The following is a 21,973-nucleotide window of genomic DNA, read 5'->3' on the forward strand; positions in this document are numbered from 1 at the left end:
AGTCTAAATTTGACAGCAGAGCACACAATTTCTGACTGCCCTTTCTACATCACCTACTCACCTTTTTCCTTTTCCACACCTAGCTAATAAGCTATTTTTGTCATAGCTCTCAAACTGTGTTTCCTATATGCTCATATCATCTGGTAGCTCTTTTCCCCAGTTCACACTCCCATCTTTAAGCTCACCAGGCAACTGCAACCACATTCAGAAAAAAGTCAAAAGAAGGATTAAATTTCTTCAAGTTTCAAAGCTTTGATCTGCCCTCTAATAAGCTGTCAAATACCCTCCCTTTGACTCAGTCAGAAAGGGGTCAGGACAGTCATTAAACAAGTATGTTTGGCAGCAGCTAGGGCCAAACAGCAACACACAGCTTCAGACTAGTCCCAGCACTTACAGGTTCTTATTGGTGAAACAACAGAGCATGCTCACATGAATCCACTGCTCATAGAAAAAAATCTGTTCCATTTAGGTGGACTGCTGGCATTTCAGTCCATAGCCACAAGTCAAAAATCCCATTTCACATTCATTTACCTGCAGAAGCTAAACTCACTTGACACATACCTACCTCCCACCCTCTTTCATTATTTATTTGTTTTAGCCTTTAAGTTTTGCAGATGTCTACATCTTTCCTTTGGTGCTTATCTGTATTGCTCCTATCTCCTTCCCACCTAAGGCCCGATGGGATTTGGAGCTAAACAAAGTGCTGCCAGCAGAGCTGGGATCCAATAGGTAAGAGCACCTTCAATGCTCCTGAAATTTTCCCATCTGCTGGGATTCCTCCACATCACTACTGGGATATTCTGCTTAGGTAAAACATGTTTCTTCCATTGAAAAATTCTTCCCTCCTCCCTCCCCCCCCCCCCCCTTTTTTTTTTAAGACTTGTCCGTCTGTCATTTCTTGCTCTTGTTCTTGCTAGGTATTGTGGTCAAGCTGCAGTAGATGAGAAATATTTTCTTTGTAACAAGCCTATATTTTTATCAAGATCCTTTGTTGAGTATAAAGAAGTCTGTAACCTTTCTATGTTACAGCACAAAGTGATACTCCTTTACCCATCCTGAATTGTTAGAATATTTTTGTTCGTCTCCTTTTTACACTGTTATTAATAGATCCCCTCCTTCTTTAAACTTCCTCTAAGAAGTGTGTTTTCTAGTATGCTGCACCCCAAAACACCACTTTTACTCAGCCAAGCCACTTGTAGGTTTCGTATTCCAAGAAAAAGCAAAGCAAAGTGAAAAGTTTAAAGAATATAAAGAAAATGGCCTTAAGAGATTTACCCATTCACCATGCTTCATCTTGAGCTCTGTGATTTAGATAAACAGACCCAAGCCAACCCCCCCAGGGTCACTAAATGCACCGATACTATTACTGGCCCTTCTCACCCGTTCTTCCGGAGAGGTATTTTCATCCAGGTTATTAAGAGCATTTTCCACCCGGGCCAGACGACCTGACAGTGACAGCAGGAGGTTGACCACTTTGTCAAGGTCACCAATAAACATCTTGAATTTGTCGAACTCATTGGGTTTGCAGACTTCTTTCACGATGGCCTCTACCTCCTCCCCCAGTATATTGTTTGCTTGGATGTCTTCCAGAAGTGTCTCCCGTGCTTCCCTCAGCACCTGCAGCTTCCTACTAATGCTGTCAATAAGTTCTTGCTGTGGAAAATAAAGGAGATGAGAATTTATTAGCAGTACTGCATTTTTCCCCACTTCTGAAAGTCATGTCAGAAACCTGGCATTTTAATACATTGAAACTCCTGTGTGGCTTTGACAATGAGTGCGTTACAATTAAACATGTCTAAGGTCTATACCTCTGGGTTCAAAGGTTCAGGATGTAGGTCTACGATGCTCACCTTGAGACCTGTGTTACATTTACCTTTGTGGCAAAAGATGAAGGACTTCCACCCACCCAGCAAGCATTCCTGCTTCTTTGAACGGCTTCAAAGCCTGCTATGGAACAGCATAAAGTATAGTGCATCCTTTTCTCTCTAAATACCAGGTTCATAGTATCTTTCTGAAGAGCTACACTTAGGAAGATAAACAGCACCAGGAAAACAATCCTGTATTTTCCATATGACGCAGTTAAAACTAGGGCACTGTCTAGCTTTTTTTTTCCTTTCTGCATAATGTTAGCATCCCTCCAATAGCAGTCCTTCCACTCTCAGAAAATCGCAGCGTTAACAGTGCCTTACAACATTGCTGTAGGGAAATCATAATCCCTGTGGCACAGAAAGGGAGAAAAATCTACTGTATCGTACAAAGCAGTGCTGTGCAAAGTGGCTCTGCCAAAGGACCAAAGAGGCATCTTTGGCTGTCACTGTCCTATGCCAGGCGAATATACCACCTCATCGGTCATTTGTTGTGGTTTCTCTAGTATAATCCCCCATTGCCTGGGAGGCACACAACCTGGGCCTAGAAAAAGCATGTCAGGTGCATCACCAGCAGAGCCAGACGGGGAACACAGATGCCCTCCCTCAGTGACCTGTGTTCCAGCTGTGCTGCCCAGCTACCTCCCTGCATTTGGTCTTGTTTCTTACGTGTACATTAGCCTTCACTTGCGCACAAGGGGTGGTAGTCAGTTCAGCTAGTTGTCTATCCTAACATGAGATGAATCACAGCCCCAAAATGCCTCATGCATTTAAATGTAGATATTTAGTATTCAGCTAATTTCAGGTAAGAAAAAATCCCAAAGCATTCTCTAAATAAACACCTCAGCGCAATTTCTAAATGAAAATTGCATCCTTTCAAATAGTCATTACTTCACAGTACCACTTCAATTTTTATTTTTTTTTTTAAATTCCTCATGACATTCTTTAGGAACTCTGCTTTCTAAATGCAAATCTGATTACAAGCCTTCATGATTACTGAGAAACATACTGATGGCAGCTAGCACTCTCAGATGCCACTGAACAGTCATTGCCAATTTATTTTGGGAACAATAACAAAGCAGAACAAAACAAAAAGTCTGCCATCTTAACAGAAAGCAACTACACTGAAAATTTAACAGCCTTTTTGAAAGTAGAAATTCAACACACAGATTATCTGGGCTGGTTTTCTCCTTTTTGATTTAATATGCTCAGGCCAGGTTAATCTGGATTTGGGTTATCTGTTAGTCTGGGTGCCCAAAAGATTAAGGTAGTAAGCAGTTCTACAGATGCTTGCTTTACTGACTGATTAATCTGCAGGATTTGATTTTTTCCCCCTTCTTTCAATGCAAATGCAGTTTGATGTGGATTATGTAGGTCACAGTGCTACGCTCTTATTTCCCTTAGATGACATGCACAGCGCTGCTGTTTTACCATCCGAAACACAAAAGGATACTGTTGTGCTCTGTTACTATCTCGAGTTTTTCACTTCTGCAGCTGTGCTGCAACTTTCTCTAACAAAACAAAAACCCCATACATATGCTCAACGTTTACCAATCTCATCTGACAATCCAGATCAGTGCTCTCAAAGTTTCTTTCTTTTAAAAAAAAGAACAACAACCCCCACCATTTTCCCAGTAGCATCCTGTTTAGATGTGTCTAAGCGGCAGAAGCTAGCCTCTAAAGGGTCGGTTTTGCAGGTGAGGAGGTCGTATCTATTAAGAATCAGATTATGACCACTGATTGCTTCCTACCCAAATGAAGCAGTCTTTGGACACTGCAGCTGAGATCACTACATGCTTGTGCTAACCAGCAGAAAACCTGTATTATGTTCAATATCTACTGAGCCAGAGGAGCTCCAATCTACATCTTGAAACTGGCAGATGAATAATTTAAAGCTGTGAATTCTGTACCGGTAAACAACAAATGAATAAAACCTCATCTTTTTCCAGTAATTCTTGCTGATCTGACTAGCAACACAGAAAGTAGCTCAGCAGAGTCCTGCTCAGGTGGTTCACTGCTTGGCATGCTTTATGTAAATTACTCTGCTCTTAGCTCACCACCCCATTTCACATGAAGTTCAGGCCTAAAAGCAGAAGAAACTTGGCATTCTTCAATTATTTTTACACTCTTCAGGAGCTGCTGAAACTTTCCTAAAGGCAAAGGGGACACCTCCTACTCTGCCAACACATGGATTTTCCTTACAACAAAAAACACTCTTGCAGTATCTTCGACATCTGTTCAGTATTTTACAATTGTGGTAAACCTACATTAAACTCAGTACATGAGACACACACATTCCATTCCTGCTAGCTGGGAATACAGAGATTGTCCCAAATAAAAAAAATAAACAATTATCAACAACCCTGTATGAAATTCCTATACTTATTTCAAACATTAACAGAAAAAAAGGCACGACACATTTCTGGTTTGCAAAACAGAGAATGACAAATACTACAATTATTCCACAGTGGACTGCAATTAAGATATCTCATAACAGAACTGACCAGTTTCTAGGAATCAAGGAACAGGTTCTGGGCACATGCCTCCTCTAAAATCACTGAAGTCATAAAGTGTGCTATTAAAGCGTTCAGGTTCTTAATGATCTCTTGTTAAAATTGCCAAATATGTGAAGCTGGGCCAAGTTATATATTCTGGCTGTTTTATGAAGATGCCTTGACCCACTTACCACGAGTTTTATATGTTTTTTGACAAGATCCAAGATGAAAGCCCACTGAACTGAGTGCTTACATCCTACTGCATGCGGAAGAGCAGGGAGAGAAGTAAGCAGCAATGCCATGGCTACAACAATATGTGTATTCAGAGATGGGGGAGCTCTGCTAAAAGCTCTTCGAGAAATACTTCCTATCTCATACGATTAGTGGTGTATACTCGAGCTGGGGGGATGGAGAGAGGAGTATGTAAAGGGTCAACATGATTTTCCTGGTAACAAACACCGCACAAATAGAGACACTTCTGCTTATAAGTTTTAGTATTTATTCTGTTGGGCAAACAAGAAAGGTTTAATTTTAACACCTCCCCATATATACACTCCGTAATTAATGAAAAGAAAACTAATTCTAGCAAAAACAATGAACATGGCAATCATGTGCGGCACCAGATAAAACCAAATAATTCAAAATGCAGTGAAATCCTTAATTTGTCTAAGTAGTACAGCTGTCGGATTCAGCATCTGCTTTGTGAGAGGGTAAGGGCAGCTCTTCTACTGCAACCACACCATGCCTCCAGCAGTGCATGCCGTATTGAACTGTGCAATGCAGTGGGGGCAGAGGGAGGGAGGGAAGGCTGAGTGAGATGAAAAAAAAAAAAGAAAGAAAAAGGAAAAAAGGAGTGGTTAACAGAAAATACTACAGCCCCCTCAAATCCAGTGTCATCCACTCCCGCACTGAACCAGACCTGGGAATCTCCTATGGAATGTCTCATTCTTAGTGACTAAATACATTCCTAATAATAGACATTTCTTTGGGACTGGATTATCAAACGCACCCTGACAGCTGATTATTAATCAGAGAGCTAACTTTAACAGAAAAGATTTGCACACCACCGCATTACTGGTTTAGGTAAGTAAGTTAAACTACATCCACTGATCAAACAGACCATTTCCTCCAGCTTATCTGTACTGGGAGCTACGACCGAAATATTTTGTGCCAAATCACTAATGAGATGAGTGTGATGAATTTAACATAGAACGACACTTTCTCAAACCACAGAAATGTCATTGTATCATAATTTTAATACCTTGGGGGTTATGTTGCCTTTAGATCAGAAATAAAACACCAAAGGGTGGGGATGGACAAGAATGGAGAGGACTGTTTCCCTTGTGTTAAGTAACCTCCATTGAATCCACCAAGCTTATTAGCTGTCTCCCATCACTGCTGTTACTAATTTGGGAGGTAGGAGAAATAGTGGGTAAAGTGTTTTTTTGCTCATGAAAACAAATGAAAGAGAAAAAACAGGAAAGAGGGAGAAAAGGAGGGGAAAAAAGAGGAAAAAAAGGGTGTGTGTGTATATGTGTTGGCATCTGTGTTCCTTCTCTCTCATGACAAACCCAAATCCTGAACCTACATTTCCAAAATGCGTAGCAACTAAACTCACCACCAGTTACAGTGGGATACAAAAGCACTATTGCTTCTTTGTACGTAGCAAGTGAGAAATACACTAGAGACTCAAATGGAAAACAGTATTTGAAAATAACCTCCACAAAACATCACCCCTTGGGACCTTACAAAACATATTGCAACAAGCACCTAATATGAAATTCCTACATTTACAGTTGGACAATTAAGACCCCCCCCACCCCCTAAAAAAAAAAAACAGCCCCAGGTTGATTTTCCAAGTGATCCTGTACATCTATAAGGCCTTTTACTTAGGGGTATTTTACCTAGCAAATTCATAATTAATGAAATGCACACAACTGAGAGCCTCCCATCACACTTCTAGAAATGTCTTTTACCTTCTTTTCTGACAAGTCATGATCCAGCTCATCTTCAGAATCATCCTCGCTCTGTTGCTGTTGCTGTTGCTCCTGCATGTCCTTCATTTTAATCAGCAGCTCTGCCTTTGGTGCAGATGTGCTGTAGTAAGTAGAATTGGTTGTCAGGGAGATGGCAGATGGCGCACTCTGCTCCTCTTTCCTGGTAAAAAGTCAAAACTTTCATTAACTGACTTGACACCCTGATCACTGAAAAGAAAGGACAATCTTTTAGAGCCATCAATTCACCAAGCAAGCAGAGGGTTCAACAGAAAGCCACTACCCATGTAAACAGTATAAATAAATACTGGTTGGGAAGAAAATGTGTATGAACTCAGCACATGCCCACCAAAAGCTAAAACTGCAGTAGTGCAGAAGACCTTTCACCATTACAATGAGTGAAATGGATCTAAGATCTCTTAGCTGGAAACAAAATGTAAAGCTGCATTTTACCGAGTTGTACAAAGACCTTGGTGTCAGAGAGAGTATCCTTTCAGATCGTCACATGTGGGATACTACAATGTCAGTATTCATCTTTTCGATTGTGGAATTACACATGAACTTCTCAAGAAGGCTAGAACTTAATTTGATAATTCATATCAAGAAAACAAAAGACCCACAGAACACCAACATGGATGGAATTTAACAGAACTGAATTTTTTTCTTACTTTGTTCTCATTCATTTCCAGGAAATGCCTCATGCCCACTTCAAGTTGTCTTTGTAAACTCTTACCACATAAAAAAAAGGCTAAAATATCGTTCCTTCTCTATCCAGTTCCTAAACCAGATGATCCTGGTAAAATATCTAATCACTATGAAATAGGAGAAGTTAATTACTCCCTAAGTCCTCACACAAAGAGTTTTCAACCAGGTCTTGGGAAACTTTTTATATTGTACAACACTGTTCTTTTTTCTGTCATTAATGGTATTGTTAGCAATATTGTCCTTAACTGCTATCCTAAGAAAAGTCCCAAACTTCACGAGTAGGAAGAGCCTCACCTTCAGCCCCCTAGGAAAACTGACACACTTTGGATAGCAGCTTACAAGGAACCCCTGGCCTACAGAAAGTAATACTCACTTCTCCTCCGAAATTTTTGGAGAAGGAACTTTCGGCAGCAGCTTCCTGCGCTGCTGAGCTTCTTCTAGGAGGTGTTCATCTTTAGGGAATATACCAACCATCAGATCCATTGCTGTTTTTATTTTCACATTAGGATCTAGTATGTCTGCTAGAGATTTATCTCTTCCCACAATCTCTCTGGCTAGCTCTTCTGACTTCCAGTCTTCAAAGGTCTTCTCTTTGGCCTTTACATAGCTGACTGCTGGCGTGGCAGTACTGCTGTCCTTCAAGTTGCTCCCAGGTTCTTCAGCTGGTTGAGGGTCAGCTGGTTTGGTTCTGGCTTCTGGCTCTGGCTCTACACCTTGCCTGGTGTAAGCACAGAATCGTGAATAGGATTGCTCAGAAGTGCTGAGTGTTTTAATTTGGTCCTTTTCCAAACCACTGGGTAAAGCAGGAGGCTCCATAGTGCTGACAAGGCTTTGCCGACTCTCCTTCTCTGCACTGCTCTCAGAATGAACTATCTTGATGGGAACCATTTTCACTGTAGTATTGTTGTCTATAACCCTTTCAATTCTGGAAAATAAGGAAAAATCATCTTTAGAAATGGAAGAAACTTACATCTCAATTCTTATCTGCAAATCAGAGGGGAAGCCTAAGTAGGAAAAAGGTAGCTAAGAGATTGAGGTCATGGAGCGTTCCTTGCACTGTATCTCAAACTCTAAACCTATGTGTTTTCTTTTCTGCCCACACATTTTAAATATTATCTGTAAGTAATATGAACATCAGCTTCGCACAATATTCACGGTACACCACTTCTGTTTGTTTCCATGAACATGAGGGGTCCACTCTCAGCAGCCAGGCCTCAGATGTGAGACAGTGCTGCCAAACCACACTTTACCCCTTTTTTGCTGCACATACAGAGGAAAACACGCCTCAAGCTCAACCTCACTGCCTCACACAGATCCAGCAGGGGCCTCAGCTTTTGGCCTCACAGGCAGCTTAGTTGCCTGGGGAGTTTGTGATGCCCCCACATCAATTCCCAGCTCTTCCAAGGGAAGAGACAACACACCAGATGGAAGCATCCTGCAGTCTAGGCCTTTGCTGAGCTACAAGAATAACAAATAATCACACATGGAAAACCTGGAAATCATTCAAAACTCAATTACATGATTTAAAAAAATAAAATAAAATCTGTATTTGTAAAATTTCACACAAGATATTGAAGTTTAATAGAGCCCACCACAGTGTCCTAGTTTTCTACTTAAAGAACAAAAATCAGCCACCGAAGAGGGCAATACACAATTCTGGATACTCCTTTTAAGGGACACTTATAGCTTATAGCAAAAATTCTGTACTGCATAGCACAAAGGGCCACCTGGGACAGTCAGTAAAGAAAGCTATTTAAATATGAGGCTAACTTAGATTTTTTTCATTGGACAATAACATGTTAAATAACATTGCTGTAACATCTGTACTGTATGTAAACCATGTAAGAAACTGAAGTCTAGCTTGGTGGTTCTGAGTTTGCAGAAAGTTTAAAATTATCGTCATAATGTGGGTTTGGAAGCTCTACAGCAAGTAAAGGAACATTGCCTACTAGCTAAAATATCTGGTTTCATCTGGCTGGATAACTTGCTGCCTTTGAGACAAGTGACCAAGACATACTACAACTCTTTTCCTCTAAGTGTGGGTGTGTCATTTTCCTTAAAAATAAACCTATACTTCATTGTGCTGTATTTCTGTTAGGAGTAGCAAACTCAGACTTCCTACTTTTCAGAAGTTGCATCTTATATTTTTAAAGGTAAATTTGCTTCTGAATCAATGTGCAACCTCCCAATAGGTATTTACATTCCACAAGTGCTTTGCAGACATGCTTTGGCTTACTGATCCAAATTTTAGGGCAGGTTTTCCAGACCTTTCTGAACCCCCCTCCCTTCCATTCTGTCAGGGTGACTGTCATTTTAAAGAGCTCGCTCAGCCCCAGCTCCCTGCCTAGAGACTTAGGCTCTCCTACGGCCTGCAGCAGAGTTAGGCAGAGCCTGGCTACTGCCCCCAACCCTTTCTTTTGCTTGCTTTTAAATAAAGCCCACACCTTTTGGCCTCTACCAGACCCTGCAGAGGAACACATTTTTGAATTTGGGGGAAATACAAGATGTGTGCATGAGTGCGTGTGGGGCAACTGGAAGAGAAGTGAGCTGACTGCAATTCTCTACCTAAAGTGCCCAGCACCTGTTTTGAGACTCCAAGTACATTCCTCTTAGCCTAGTAAAAGATTTTCCACATACTTAAGGCATCAAGCGAACTGATTTCAGTTAGAGCAAAGCCAGTTCAACAACAGGTGCTTCAGAAATTCCGTTTCTGCAATCACTATCCTCCTGATTCTGAAGGTTTTCTATTTGTGGAACTGTGGCATGAAATTTTGATTTGCAGCAACTCTGTTGTGGCCACTACAAAGCTTTACTCCCACCATGAGCAGTCACTCGTTGACCTGAGTGTAGGTTTACTTGAAATCTATTGATGCACATCTACTGGTGCACTCTTTTCATTTTTATCACTGCTAAGTACTTGTCTTTGGAAATAGCTGGGTTCTGCTCACCACCGATATTTTGCCACACTACACTGTTCTACCTAAAATGCTGCAGGAAACCCTGCACACTCACTCAGTTTATCCTGTTGATAAACAAGACACCTCTCTTAAAGACGAGTGAGCAGCTACACGCTGACACCATCAAACATCAGTGCCCACAGCATGCAAACTGGCATGTTCAAAAGCTCATATGCAAGGAGCCAACAGAAGTAATAAGCCAAATCTAATGAATTGCGTATTTAGATAAAACTGCTTGACTTACTTTACTCATATGAAATAAACACCATATATAAGGTTCAGAGGTATGGTTCGCACATCTCTCCTTTCTTGCCCTATCTATTTTATTGAGTAATGCAATTATTAACTGAGGACAATACATTATGCACAAACAAGAGGTTTCTGGGCTTAAGAATTTTAAATGTTAACAGAAGATTTGCAGGACAAGTGTATTATCATTCAGATACGGGCATATAATTAGGCAAACCTCAGTGCGAATTTCAACATTAAAACTTAGTAAAAAGGAAGGACAAATACAATTAGCTTTCTATGCATCCTTAGTATCTATTAATAAAGCAATATATTAAGGAAGTCATTACTGTCATCTACCTCTGCACATCGATGCTAGGGTTCACATGACATGTTACACTTCTTACAGTAAACTGTATTATTACTTCATGCTGAAAACACTGCAGGATGAAATCTCATTTTTTTCCTCAGGTTACAAGAGGAAAAACATCCAAGACAAGTTTAGAAAAAAGGTGATTAATGTTTTCCATGTCATAAGGCACACTGGAAAGCAGCATGATTGAGTCTATTCAACTATTTACATTACAGAAGAGAAAAGCTACTTTTTGTAGCTGTAACTGCTCTTGTTCAGAGAAGCAGCCTCTGCTTTCATGCAGCTCGGAGGTTTTGTTTTCATTCTTTAATCATGAATTATAGTGCTGAAGGTTTTATGAAAACTAAGATTCCTGAGCTTCCTGGAAGTTTGTTATCTTATGGGCGAATAACCTTTTAGCAGCATATGACAGACAAGGCAATCAATTAATTTCAATAGGTTTGTCTAATTCTGAGTTAATCTAGCCTGGTAAAAGATGTTCTCCTGCTGAATCTTCACCCCATCTCAACACAAACAGTGCTGCGGACCCCTCCATCAACGATCTGGTGTGCCATGTTTCATCGTAAAAGCAACATGAGGACAGCCATGATTTGGCAGCGTACCTTATTGTGTGCACTTTCAAAACAGAAATTCTCACAAAGGATACAGCTTCCCTTCCCGCAACTGCTTTGTCCCTACACCACCCCACATATTCATATCCAGACTTGGGTGGGGGAAATGATGACACGGTATCTTCTGATTTTGCCCAAACTTCTCGTGGAAAATCCATTTGAATCCATCCCTTTTATTTTCTAACAATTACCAGCTGTAACACCTGAGCAGTGTCACTCAACTAAAGAAACCACAGACAAGCTGAAGGACTTTAGCAATACCAATTGGAATTTCACACAAGTCTTAGGTCTCTTTAGGACATGCTGTGATGGTTCATGCTTAATGAACCTGAAGGATGTGCTTTTAATAAAGAAAATGAATAGTCAATCATTAATAAGGTCTAACTGGGCAAACAGTGTTAGTAAAATAGTAAAGGAGTTACTTTTAGTACCTGGCTGGGTTCTCATCGTGTACAGACACAGGGGGTTTATCAGTGAGCTTCTGTGGTGCAAACTGCGGAGAAGGGGACCTTGACGTCTCCATGCCAGGTTTTTGAAGATACCGATACTTGGAAGATAATACAGACTCAGACCTAAGGTGCGTTTTTTCTTCTAAGTGCTGACCAACATTCTCCGTGGATGACGCTTGCTGGAGCTGCTGTGGATTAGCACTCTTCAGTTTTCCATTGAAAGTTGCAGGACACTGACAGAGAGAGGAGTGACTAGCAAATACCTCGGCACAGCTGGGGGATGAGGATGGAAAGGGCCAGCTGACTGCTGTCAGCAGAGATTCAGAAGAGGTGCCGAGCGATGCCGCAGAATTATCGGGTCGCCTGTATTTATCTCTTTTAGGTGGTGGTGGCCTCTGAGGAGCAGGTCCACGCTTCTTGTTCAGCAGCGCTGGCTCTACCCTATGGTTTTCCTCTCCTTTCCCTTGGGACAGACAGGAGTGGTTCTTGTTCAGGGTCCGCGGCTCACAGCAAGGGAGGTGAGGCAAGCTACGATCCTTACTCTTCTCACTCACGTTTTCCTGAGAGTATCGGTAATCACTAGGCAATGTCCCAGACCTCCCCCGACTCTCAAGAGGCAGAATCGTAGGCTCTCGCACATGCAAAGGTCTGACAGATGCCTTCCACTTGTGGCCTAGATTCTGGTCCAGCTGATCCCTCTTCTCCCATGGGTCTTCCCCCAGGGCCCCTGTGTCAGCTTGCCTAGAGAGAAGAACATATTGTTAGTGTGCTGCCAATTTACTTCCTTTGGCACAAGGCCACTGCACTGATCCAGGAAGCCTGAACACCGAGATCACATCCAACATTTAACACCAACTCCTCCAATCTACGGTAACTGTACGGCACAAACAACATCCTCTCATGTATGGGTACTCAGTGTACCTAATCTAACTGCCAGCGCTGGCGTGTGTGGCACAGCTGAACGTGCAAATGTTGGTAGAAAATACAACTGTCTCGAGAAGAGGAATCCTAATACTAAAATGTAATCCTGTTCTTGCTTCAGAGTCAGTAATGAAGTGCAGAAAACAAGTTTCTTCTCTATGTGCAAAATTAATACTTCAGTGTCATTTAAAATGTGAATTGAATACCATGAACTTGAATTATGAATGTGGAGGTTGAATTTCTGCATAACTAGTAAAAAAGGAAAGGAACAAACATTTGCCAAAACTGAAATACTGGGAAAGGGAAAATGAGCATTTCCTGAAGAAAGGAGAGAAAAGGAAATTTAGAAAGGATAGTATTTTCTAGTCAGGCTTATTTTAAGCTTGAACTTCTTTTGTCCTGTCAGCACGAATAACAAACAATGGCCAAAAAGGCCTTATCTTAAGACAGAAATATTTTTGGGTTTATTCCAATTTTAGACTCTCTATTTCTCTATCCGGGAAACAAGACTTTTGCAGTTCCAGGCTTGTGCTTTGCCACAAGACAAGTAGTTCATTTGTGCTCACCAGATAAAGACAAATTGGGAAAGAAACAGAAGGGGGCGGGGGGAAGTGTACCTCTGGAGCCCCGAGAGGAGACAGGTTTGCTTTTTGCTTAAAGGAGGCTGAAGAGACACTGTGAGCTTAGAAAAGAGGCTGCAACAGAGAAGTAAAAGGCTTCAGAAAGCTGCTAATATAATTTATGCTACTGATAGTGCTGGTCTCTCTGTTTTGAAATAGTAACCCTGTACACATGTGCTGCCTAAGCTTTCTTTTGAGGGGACTGTGAAAGAGACATCTTTCCCAGCCTATTTGTAAAATAAGGTTAGCTTGAATTTCCAATGTAAACAGGTAACATTAGAGTACCAGTTTTGAGAATAAGTCTATAGGCAGTTAACATCAGTGTGTATGAAAATGAAAAACTGAGATGAAAGCACATAAAATAAGTAATAGGTTAAAGTCCATTTAAATTCAAGAAGAAATAAAAAAGTGACATACTGCATTATTCTTTTAACTAAATTAAAACATCTTTAAAACATTAAAAAAAAATCTTTAAAATGAAGTATTGTGGAAAGACAACTGATAAGATGCAGGTTCTACTTTCACATCTGTACAATCATATTACACTCAAAATTATTGTATTTTTAGTCCTTGAATCTGTGATATTTTAGCACTTTCTAAAGTTCTAAAATTGTAAAAATATATGGACATTGTCATTAAACTGCTGATGTATGAGATTTTAAATAACTGTACTTCACACTGATTTTTACATGTCATTAATAAAGTAGCAATGTACTTCCAAGAGAGATGGCTTTTTCACAATTTAACTTCTGAACAGTTACATACATACTCTCTCTCTCTCATGTGAAGTGTTAAAATTTTAAAATTCAATTCTAACGGGTAAATTTTCAATTTAAGATGAATGAGAAGATGAATTGTTTGAACTCAGATTTCTTCATATTGCTCTTAACACTAAGAGCACTGGGTTCAGACAACTTCCAAGTTGTCTGACAAATTCAGAGCCAATTCTGTTTCACAAAACAGTATTTACTGACTCACTATTTTAACAATAGATGAAGGACAGTTTTGTAAAGTAAAATCATACAAGACCAGAAAGACCAACACTATTCAGATTTGGTTACATGGCATCTCTAGAGTCAGCTGGTTTTCCCTAGTGAGCTCAACGTAAGCAGAACTGGGCCTGTAAATAGTTCCACTATTTTTAATGGAAATATTTACCAAATTAAGTCTGCAGGCCTACTGTGTTTAAATCAGGATTTTTCATTGTCTACATAACTCATGTAGAGCACAATTTTCTCCTAATTAACCTGGGCCAAAATATTCTTTAGGCCTCTCCATTCATCTTCACATACATAAGCCACAAAGTAAGACAGTTTGACAGCTGCGCTTGGGTGCACAGAAGAATCAAGGGCATGGCACAAAGTGTTGCAAAGACATAAATGACATGCACTACCTCAGCCAACTTGCAAAGTAAATATTGAACTTTGCATGCATATCGGGAGTGGGCATGCTGGTGGAAACAAACAGGACAGAGTATAACACTGATCTGACACATTTACATATCCAAAGCATGTAACCAAATTTGTTTAATATTACCCTGGCTCAGAAGCAATTAATTTTTTAGTAGTCCTGTCACCTTCCAAAATAGAGTAAAAGGAAATAAAGAATCACGGCACACAAATTTAGAGATGCTACATTTGCAAGTGTGGAGATAAAATTCAGAGATTACATACGTGCCTTCATACAGCTTCCATGAAATTAATCAAACATTTTGCAGTGTCACAGAAAATGGGTCTGAGGAAAGGTGGCTACATTCAACACTGAGGCTAGTTTGCATTCAGTGTCAGTAAGTCCTCATGCAAAACATGCTTATCACATTATTTTGGAGAGATTTGAGCTTACTGTTCAGAAAGGAAGAAAAGAAAACAAGCTTCAAGCCCCAGGAGAACACAGTGGCAAGAACCTGCAAAGGTGTTACATTATCATCAATACCAAGAAGTCCACTAAGCTACTTCAAATCTGCCAGCATTTCAAGTAATGATATGCCTAGAACACAACTGTTTCGGAAAAGAGGCCCATTGGATTACTCAAAGATAAAAGATCACTGAAAGGAGCTCATAGTTTATAATCAAAACATCACAAAGCCAGATAGTTTTAAATCATCTTAAAACATGACAATTGACTTATCTATAATTGACACTTTCATTCTACATAAAAAACCAGTCATCATCAAAACCACTGAACTCTACGTTATCTTCAAACCCAAAGCTCCCCCATCCCCATGATACAACGCCATAAACATGCAAATGCAAAAAAAAAAAAGCCTTCCTGATGCAACAGAACCGGGGAAGCTCACCCACATTCCCTGTCTCTGGCACACGATGACATTACAGCTTTGACTGCCAGATGACTTGCACCACTCAACGTGAACTGCAGAGGAACTGAAATCAACACACTTATGCTGCTGATACAAAGCGGTATTCGGTAAGTGTGAGTCTAGTACAGGAGGCGAACATGAGTTACTACTGTACCTGCTTTTGGTATTTAGGTACAGGAGCCTTCATATCTAAATGGTGGGGGGCACAAACCCAAAATGCGCTTCTAACTGAAAAGAAGGAATTGCCTCATTACAGAAGCCAGCCCTCCACATTTTGAAGAAGCTCTCAAGCACAGGGGGTTCAGCTCTACCAGAGGAGGTCTGTGCGGAGAGACAAGAGGCTGTGCACTCATCAGCCAGGTGAGCTCAGGAGAAGCTCTGCTCTGCAGCTTGCACGTTCCACATGATGGCCACAGCCACCCAACACACTACCACCACCACATACCACCATGGGGCTGGAAATCTGTATCTCTATAACAGCACTAAGGATTTTCTATCCAGATGGACAAGTACATCTCTGTTTCCTTCTGGGTCGATTAGGCTGGGGCATATGCGCTCACAACTGAAATCTAAAAGCCAAGTAAACACTAAGCTGGGGAAATCAACCAAGTCTTCTCCCCAGCCCGGGCATCCCCAGGCCCCCCAGCAATAACACAACAGGCTATTCTAACAAACCAGAGCAGGTAACATATAAGTCAAACCATGGAGAACTACACACATACACACACGCGCCATTAATAGGGGCCTGCCAGTGGAGTCAATGAGCAGTTATGAAAACAAAACATTATGCACAGATGCCTATCAGAAGGATAACATTTTTGGTTGCCATAAAAAACCAACCCCAAACCACCTCCTTCGTTTGCCCCATACTCAGGATTTGACTAAATCTGGACACAGAGGTAGAATGATCTGATTGAAATATTCCAATAAATGCAAGTCGCGTTGATCAAGTCAATGTGTCTGATTTTTATCCTCTGATTTACAGTTTCTTGAGAATGCTTCAGGCCAAGCCAAACATTGCCACAAGACACTGCAAATTTAAAACCACAGAACGGTTGGGGTTGGAAGGGACCTTTAGAGGTCATCTAGTCCAACCCCCTGCTGAAGTAGGTTCACTAAGAAGAGGTTGCACAGGATCACGTCCAGGTGGGTTTTGACTATCTCCAGAGAAGCAGACTGGGCAGCCTGTTTCAGTGCTTGTCACCCTCGTTAAAGAAGTTTCCCCTCATATTCAGGTGGAACTGCCTGTGCTGCAGTTTGTGCCCATTGTCCCTTGTCCTGTCACTGGGAACCACTGAAAAGAGCCTGGCCCCATCCTCTTGACACTCGCCCTCAAGATAATTATATGCATTGATAAGATCCCCTCTCGGTCTTCTCCAGGCTAAACAGGCCCAGCTCTCTCAGCCTTCCCTCATCAGAGAGATGCTCCAGTCCCCTCATCATCTCTGTAACCCTCCCTGCTGGACCCTCTCCAGCAGTTCCCAGTCTCTCTTGAACTGGGGAGCCCAGCACTGGACGCAGCACTCCAGATGTGACCTCACGAGGGCAGAGTAGACAGGGAAGGTCACCTCCCTTGACCTGCTGGCCACACTTGTCATAATGCACCCCAGGATCCCATTGGCCTTCTTGGCCACCAGGGCACACTGCTGGCTCATGGTCAACTTGCTGTCCACCAGGACTCCCAGGTCCTTCTCTGCAGAGCTGCCTTTCCAGCAGGTCAGGCCCCAGCCTGTACTGGTGCATGGGGTTGTTCCTCCCTAGGTGAGGACCTTACACTTACATTTGCTGGACTTCATTAGGTTCCCCCCTACCCAACTCTCCAGCCTGTTCAGGTCTTGCAGACCTGTCCAGGTCTTGCAGACCTGTCCAGGTCTCCCAGACTAGATAAGCTTTGCAAAAATGCATTAGCCAACATTTTAAAAATGCATCATTTGTTAAGGACCTGACTTCTATACAGAAGTTTCACCATAAAACATAAGCATGGTTATGTAAGAAACAAGATGTCCTGCACTGACTTACTAGAAAAAAGACAGCAAATGGAGTGGCTCTTTCCGATTTAGCTTAAATTCCTTCTCAAACACTACAAGCTACACTGGAAAAAAGGCCTTCATACCCCTGTAGGACTCCTCCATAAAAGCCCTCACCCTACAATAAAAATAACTCCCTCATAATCAAGGCCACAGTTTTGCAGCTCCTTTAAACTAACCTAAATGCAGATACTCTGCCAGAAGAGGCAGTCTCCTTCTTAGTCCCCCTTGACTTTGCCTCCCTTCTTAGTTCACTCCGATTTTGCCTTCCTGCTCTCTCCATTGTACTAGCAGCAGGAATTGTACAGCCCCACAGAAAGCTGGATCAAGGAACCGACCTGGCTTGAAATAAGATAATTATGTGGCTTCAAGCATTTGTGAAACACTGTCTTTGCTTATACCAAAACCCTGCTTAATGGCAGAGCCCTTGCCGATACCCTGCTTTATCAGCTGTGAAGTTTATGTGCTGAAACTGTGTTTTCATTGTGTATTTGCCTAGCACTTGGCATAGTGGGATCCAAAAGTACTTCTGCAACAGTCTACAAATAAGGTAGTTTCTTCTATCCAGTATAGTTCTGCTTGAGATCACAACAGGATGCTACGAAGTTGGAATGGGATGCACAGGGTAAGACTGAGGAAAAAGTCTGAGGTCTAACAACATGTTTTAGTCCATACTGATATGGTCAATGCAATCTAATAGATTCAGCTCACCCTAAAGTAGCATCTACAAGCAAATCACACACTGTTTTCACTGTTTAGGGGATAAATTCAGTTACCTAAACACAGGTGACTTCTACCACTACAGAAACATTAAAGACTCAAAGGCATCAGTTCCACTAAGAGGTGGCAGCTGGAAGCCAAGTGGGATACACTGGGATGTTTCAGATCTCACTAGACACCGGTGTTCAGACAACTGAATCAAACCCAAGATCTCTGTGGATTGTAACCTGGGTCAGCACTTCACTCACATACAGACATTTTTCTTTTATTAGGTATCTGAATCCTCATCTGAGTCCCATATGCTTTTTCTTTCAGAGGCTCCAGGACCCCAAAGGTTTTGAAACCCTCAAATTGGTTTTACTACTGCAACACAAAGGAGCCACTGACACCAGATACTGAAATTCGGACATTAAATACAAGGGCAATTATATTACCAGTGGTCCATTTTTCTGATGAGCACTGTATCTCCTATCACTACCCAATCAGTACTGCATGCACTATCCATATACAGTAACACATGAAGCATATTCCAAAGATGCGAAATGGTAACTTGGACTACAAAACTACTTAGAAATCTTTAAAGACAAATGTGTAGAATCAAGGACCCTCCAGAAAATGGACCATTTAATCACCATGATGGCTGTACCATAATGATTACTCCAGGAAGAAGCACCGCATGTTAAGCCACTACAAAGCAGCAGAGCAGTTCACTGCCTTGGTCTGAAGAGAGAGATGATGGCAACTAGCATCCCACAAGCACTACTGAAGCAAACGGGCCTAAAACCAAAGCATGTGTTAAGATGAAAAGAATAATGAATGCCAAATGATGAGAATGCTTGTTTTCTCACTATACAAGTTAAAAAAAAAAAAAAAAAAGCACCCTGACATACTTCAGAAGACAAGTGAAGGTACCACCAAAGTTACAAAACCAGCAAGATATTTCACAAAACATACTTCATGGCACATCCCTGTTAAGCTACAACCCATTCATCATGATGTGAGTCTTGCTTTTCCAATTCCGTCTCTGCATGCCTGTTAACATTATCTGCGACTTGATGGCAGCTATCTGTTTAGTCAGTCACACTAAATACAGCTTAGTTGTTGCACACAATGTGATAAAGCAAAATGTCACTCTAGCTTAACAACTCTTGCATTATCACCTGGCTTTATCGCAGAATGGAATATCATAACAGACGCTGCTTGCCAGTCTGTCGATCCCACCAGAATTTCTCTCCTGTCCTGCCGGCATGGCAACATACACAGCAATGAGTTTCCATCTCACATGCTTTCTAAAAATGCTACCTCTCTCCCCATGAAAATCAGAAATAAATTCAACAGACCCACTCTAATTCTGCAGTACATAAGCACAGGTGTGTTGATGGACGAAACATAGGCCAGCCACGGGTAACAGCACAATACATAGGTCCACAGTAAAAATCAAATCCGATAAAAATTAAATTTCTTAGCACAGGGCCTTTATGCAGAAGGGAAGAATCTTGTGGGAAAGGGCAGAGGGAGGGATGTTTTTCTTTCCTTAGTTCAGAAAATAAAAGCCCCTCCTCCATTCTGCTGCATATCAAAAAAATCAAGGATAAAAGATAATTTTTATGGCTGTATTCTTACTTGCTTTATCTATTGCATGCCTGTCCTAGCACACAGGGGATTGCCTGCATGGAATTAAAATGACTTCGGCTCACTTAAGTCAACCGGTTAATATGTTCTATACTTACACACTGAATTCAATCATCAGAATATCCCAACAGTGTAACAAGAGCCATCATATTACACAAATGGCAACCATTGCAGAGACAAAAGACAATACTTTCCAACACTGCTAACAAGGAAATCACAGTCACATTAAAAAAAGCTCAAAGAAAAATGAGTGTTTTGTCAATTTACTAAAAAACACCTTACATTCCAGTTACCACTCCTTTGATATTTTGTTTTTACATCTAGACTTTTTGTTTTCCTGATATGCTGTTTCTATTTTCTTGTTGCTACTACTACTGAAAACAGCTGCTTGCAGCTGAAAAAAAATTTGGTAACAGAACAGAAGCTATAAAATGAAACACTTTATGAATAATAGCTGTCACCTGGGTTTCTCAGGCAGGCACCAAAATGAACATGTAGCTCATCCCTAAACGCAAAAAAAAAAAAAAATCCTAAACGAGTTATTTAAATTAATTAACACGCATATGCAAACATTTCAATAGCCATCTCTTCACTCAGAGCCACACTCACCGCTTGCTTCCAATAGTCACATCCAATTCCCAGCCAGTATCTCCTCTGCTGCTGTGGAAAAGGTCTTCGTGCAAGCCTGCACTCACAGTAACAGGCTTGCCAGGAAAACAACAAGATGAAACGCTCTTGCACCACCCCTAGCTGAGAGGAACCCCGAGCCTGGCACCCCAAGCCACAACAACAGCACTGCAGCCCTCAGTCCAGAAAAGAAGTATTTTTGAAAGGCACTGCCTTCTAATTCCAGTGTGCATGATGCCAACTGTGAAAACAAAAGCTGCTAAAAACAGCGTGTGTGTGTGTGCATATGCACACAGAGCATCTTAGCTGGAATTAACTCACGTTTTCCCTATTCTCCCAACCCATCAGTGAACAGAGCAGTCAACTAACACTAAGCAAAATAAAATCCTGTACCAAGCATTGCATCGTTCCTAATTTGCCACTGTAGCTTCTGCTGATAGGGACAGAAGATGCAGCCTGTACTCAAAGACCTGGAGAACAAAAGAAATACTGTATGAATTAATACTGCAAATTTCTGTTCAGAACTGACAGAAAAAGGTAATTAAGGCATGTGCCTCTAGCTGTTTCTCTCACACTTGTAACACTGAAGACAAGACAATCTTACCAGGATTTACAGCTGTTTACCCATATTCACTGGATATGTGAGCTCTGCATCCTTGCAAATGTGCCAGCCAGTTTGAAAGCCTCGCAGAACTGAATCTGTCTCAACCTCTGTGTCTCATTTACTGTAACACAGAGGATTTTCAAAGCCATGCCTCACAACAGCTGGCTTGTTTTTGCCTGCTTCCTATGATTGACAAGTTCATACAAGCTCCGTCAACTTTAACCTTGATAAGTGAAGGCTTGGTCTGTATTGTACGTTACATCATCAGAAACTTCTGACCTCAGGGAAAAGATCTCAGAGACTTCAAAGCTCTTCCTCTCCCCCACCCCGACCCCCAGGATTTGCTTATTAAAAAAAAAAGAATGTATTTTAAGAGTCCTTTAATTTTTTAATGGTTTTTCTTTTCATTTGTGAAAATCATGATCCACATTTCAGCAACAACAGTTCAAGTTTTGAATATTTAAAATGATTTATAAAGATCAGTGTGTTACTAGGTTCCTTTCTGAACAACACTCAAACAACAAAGTTTTCATTTTAGAGGAGAGTCTTCATCAACAGCCCTCCAGCTTGAATTTTTTTGCATGTGTTGTGTGTACAGGTGCTCCCTCTTGCAGGAGATTCTTCAGGGAAAGAACTAAATGCTTTCATGCTGCATGATCAAATTACCACCCCCACACTCCATCTTTAGAAACCAAATGCATCGTGGCCTTCACCAGAGCAAAGCTCATGCTCCTTTCAATTTTTCTACAAAAACACATTAAAGACTTAACAGAGAAATTGTAGTTAAGGCCTTAATATGTATTAAAAGATCATTTTAAAGATGACCAT

The 21,973-nt window shown here is 41.2% G+C and overlaps 1 protein-coding gene and 1 long non-coding RNA gene across 3 annotated transcripts in view; both read right to left on the minus strand.

The window, feature by feature from the left end:
• SHROOM2 (shroom family member 2) overlaps positions 1–21,973 on the minus strand; it is a 128,593-nt gene that overhangs the window by 5,895 nt on the left and 100,725 nt on the right. For both annotated transcript variants that reach the window (XM_040582776.1, XM_040582777.1), the window contains 4 exons: positions 11,660–12,418; positions 7,433–7,984; positions 6,337–6,517; positions 1,381–1,653 (listed from right to left, as the gene is read on the minus strand). In XM_040582776.1, the coding sequence (XP_040438710.1) occupies positions 1,381–1,653; positions 6,337–6,517; positions 7,433–7,984; positions 11,660–12,418 (1,765 nt within the window). The remainder of the gene's footprint in view (positions 1–1,380; positions 1,654–6,336; positions 6,518–7,432; positions 7,985–11,659; positions 12,419–21,973) is intronic.
• LOC121082979 lies at positions 13,242–21,311 on the minus strand. Its single transcript, XR_005826196.1, has 4 exons — positions 21,146–21,311; positions 20,524–21,011; positions 15,061–15,121; positions 13,242–13,293 (listed from the first exon to the last, which is right to left on the minus strand). It is a non-coding gene; the product is annotated as an uncharacterized LOC121082979 (long non-coding RNA).

Source organism: Falco naumanni, chromosome 2, assembly GCF_017639655.2.
Source record: "Falco naumanni isolate bFalNau1 chromosome 2, bFalNau1.pat, whole genome shotgun sequence".
Classification (NCBI taxonomy): Eukaryota; Metazoa; Chordata; class Aves; order Falconiformes; family Falconidae; genus Falco; species Falco naumanni.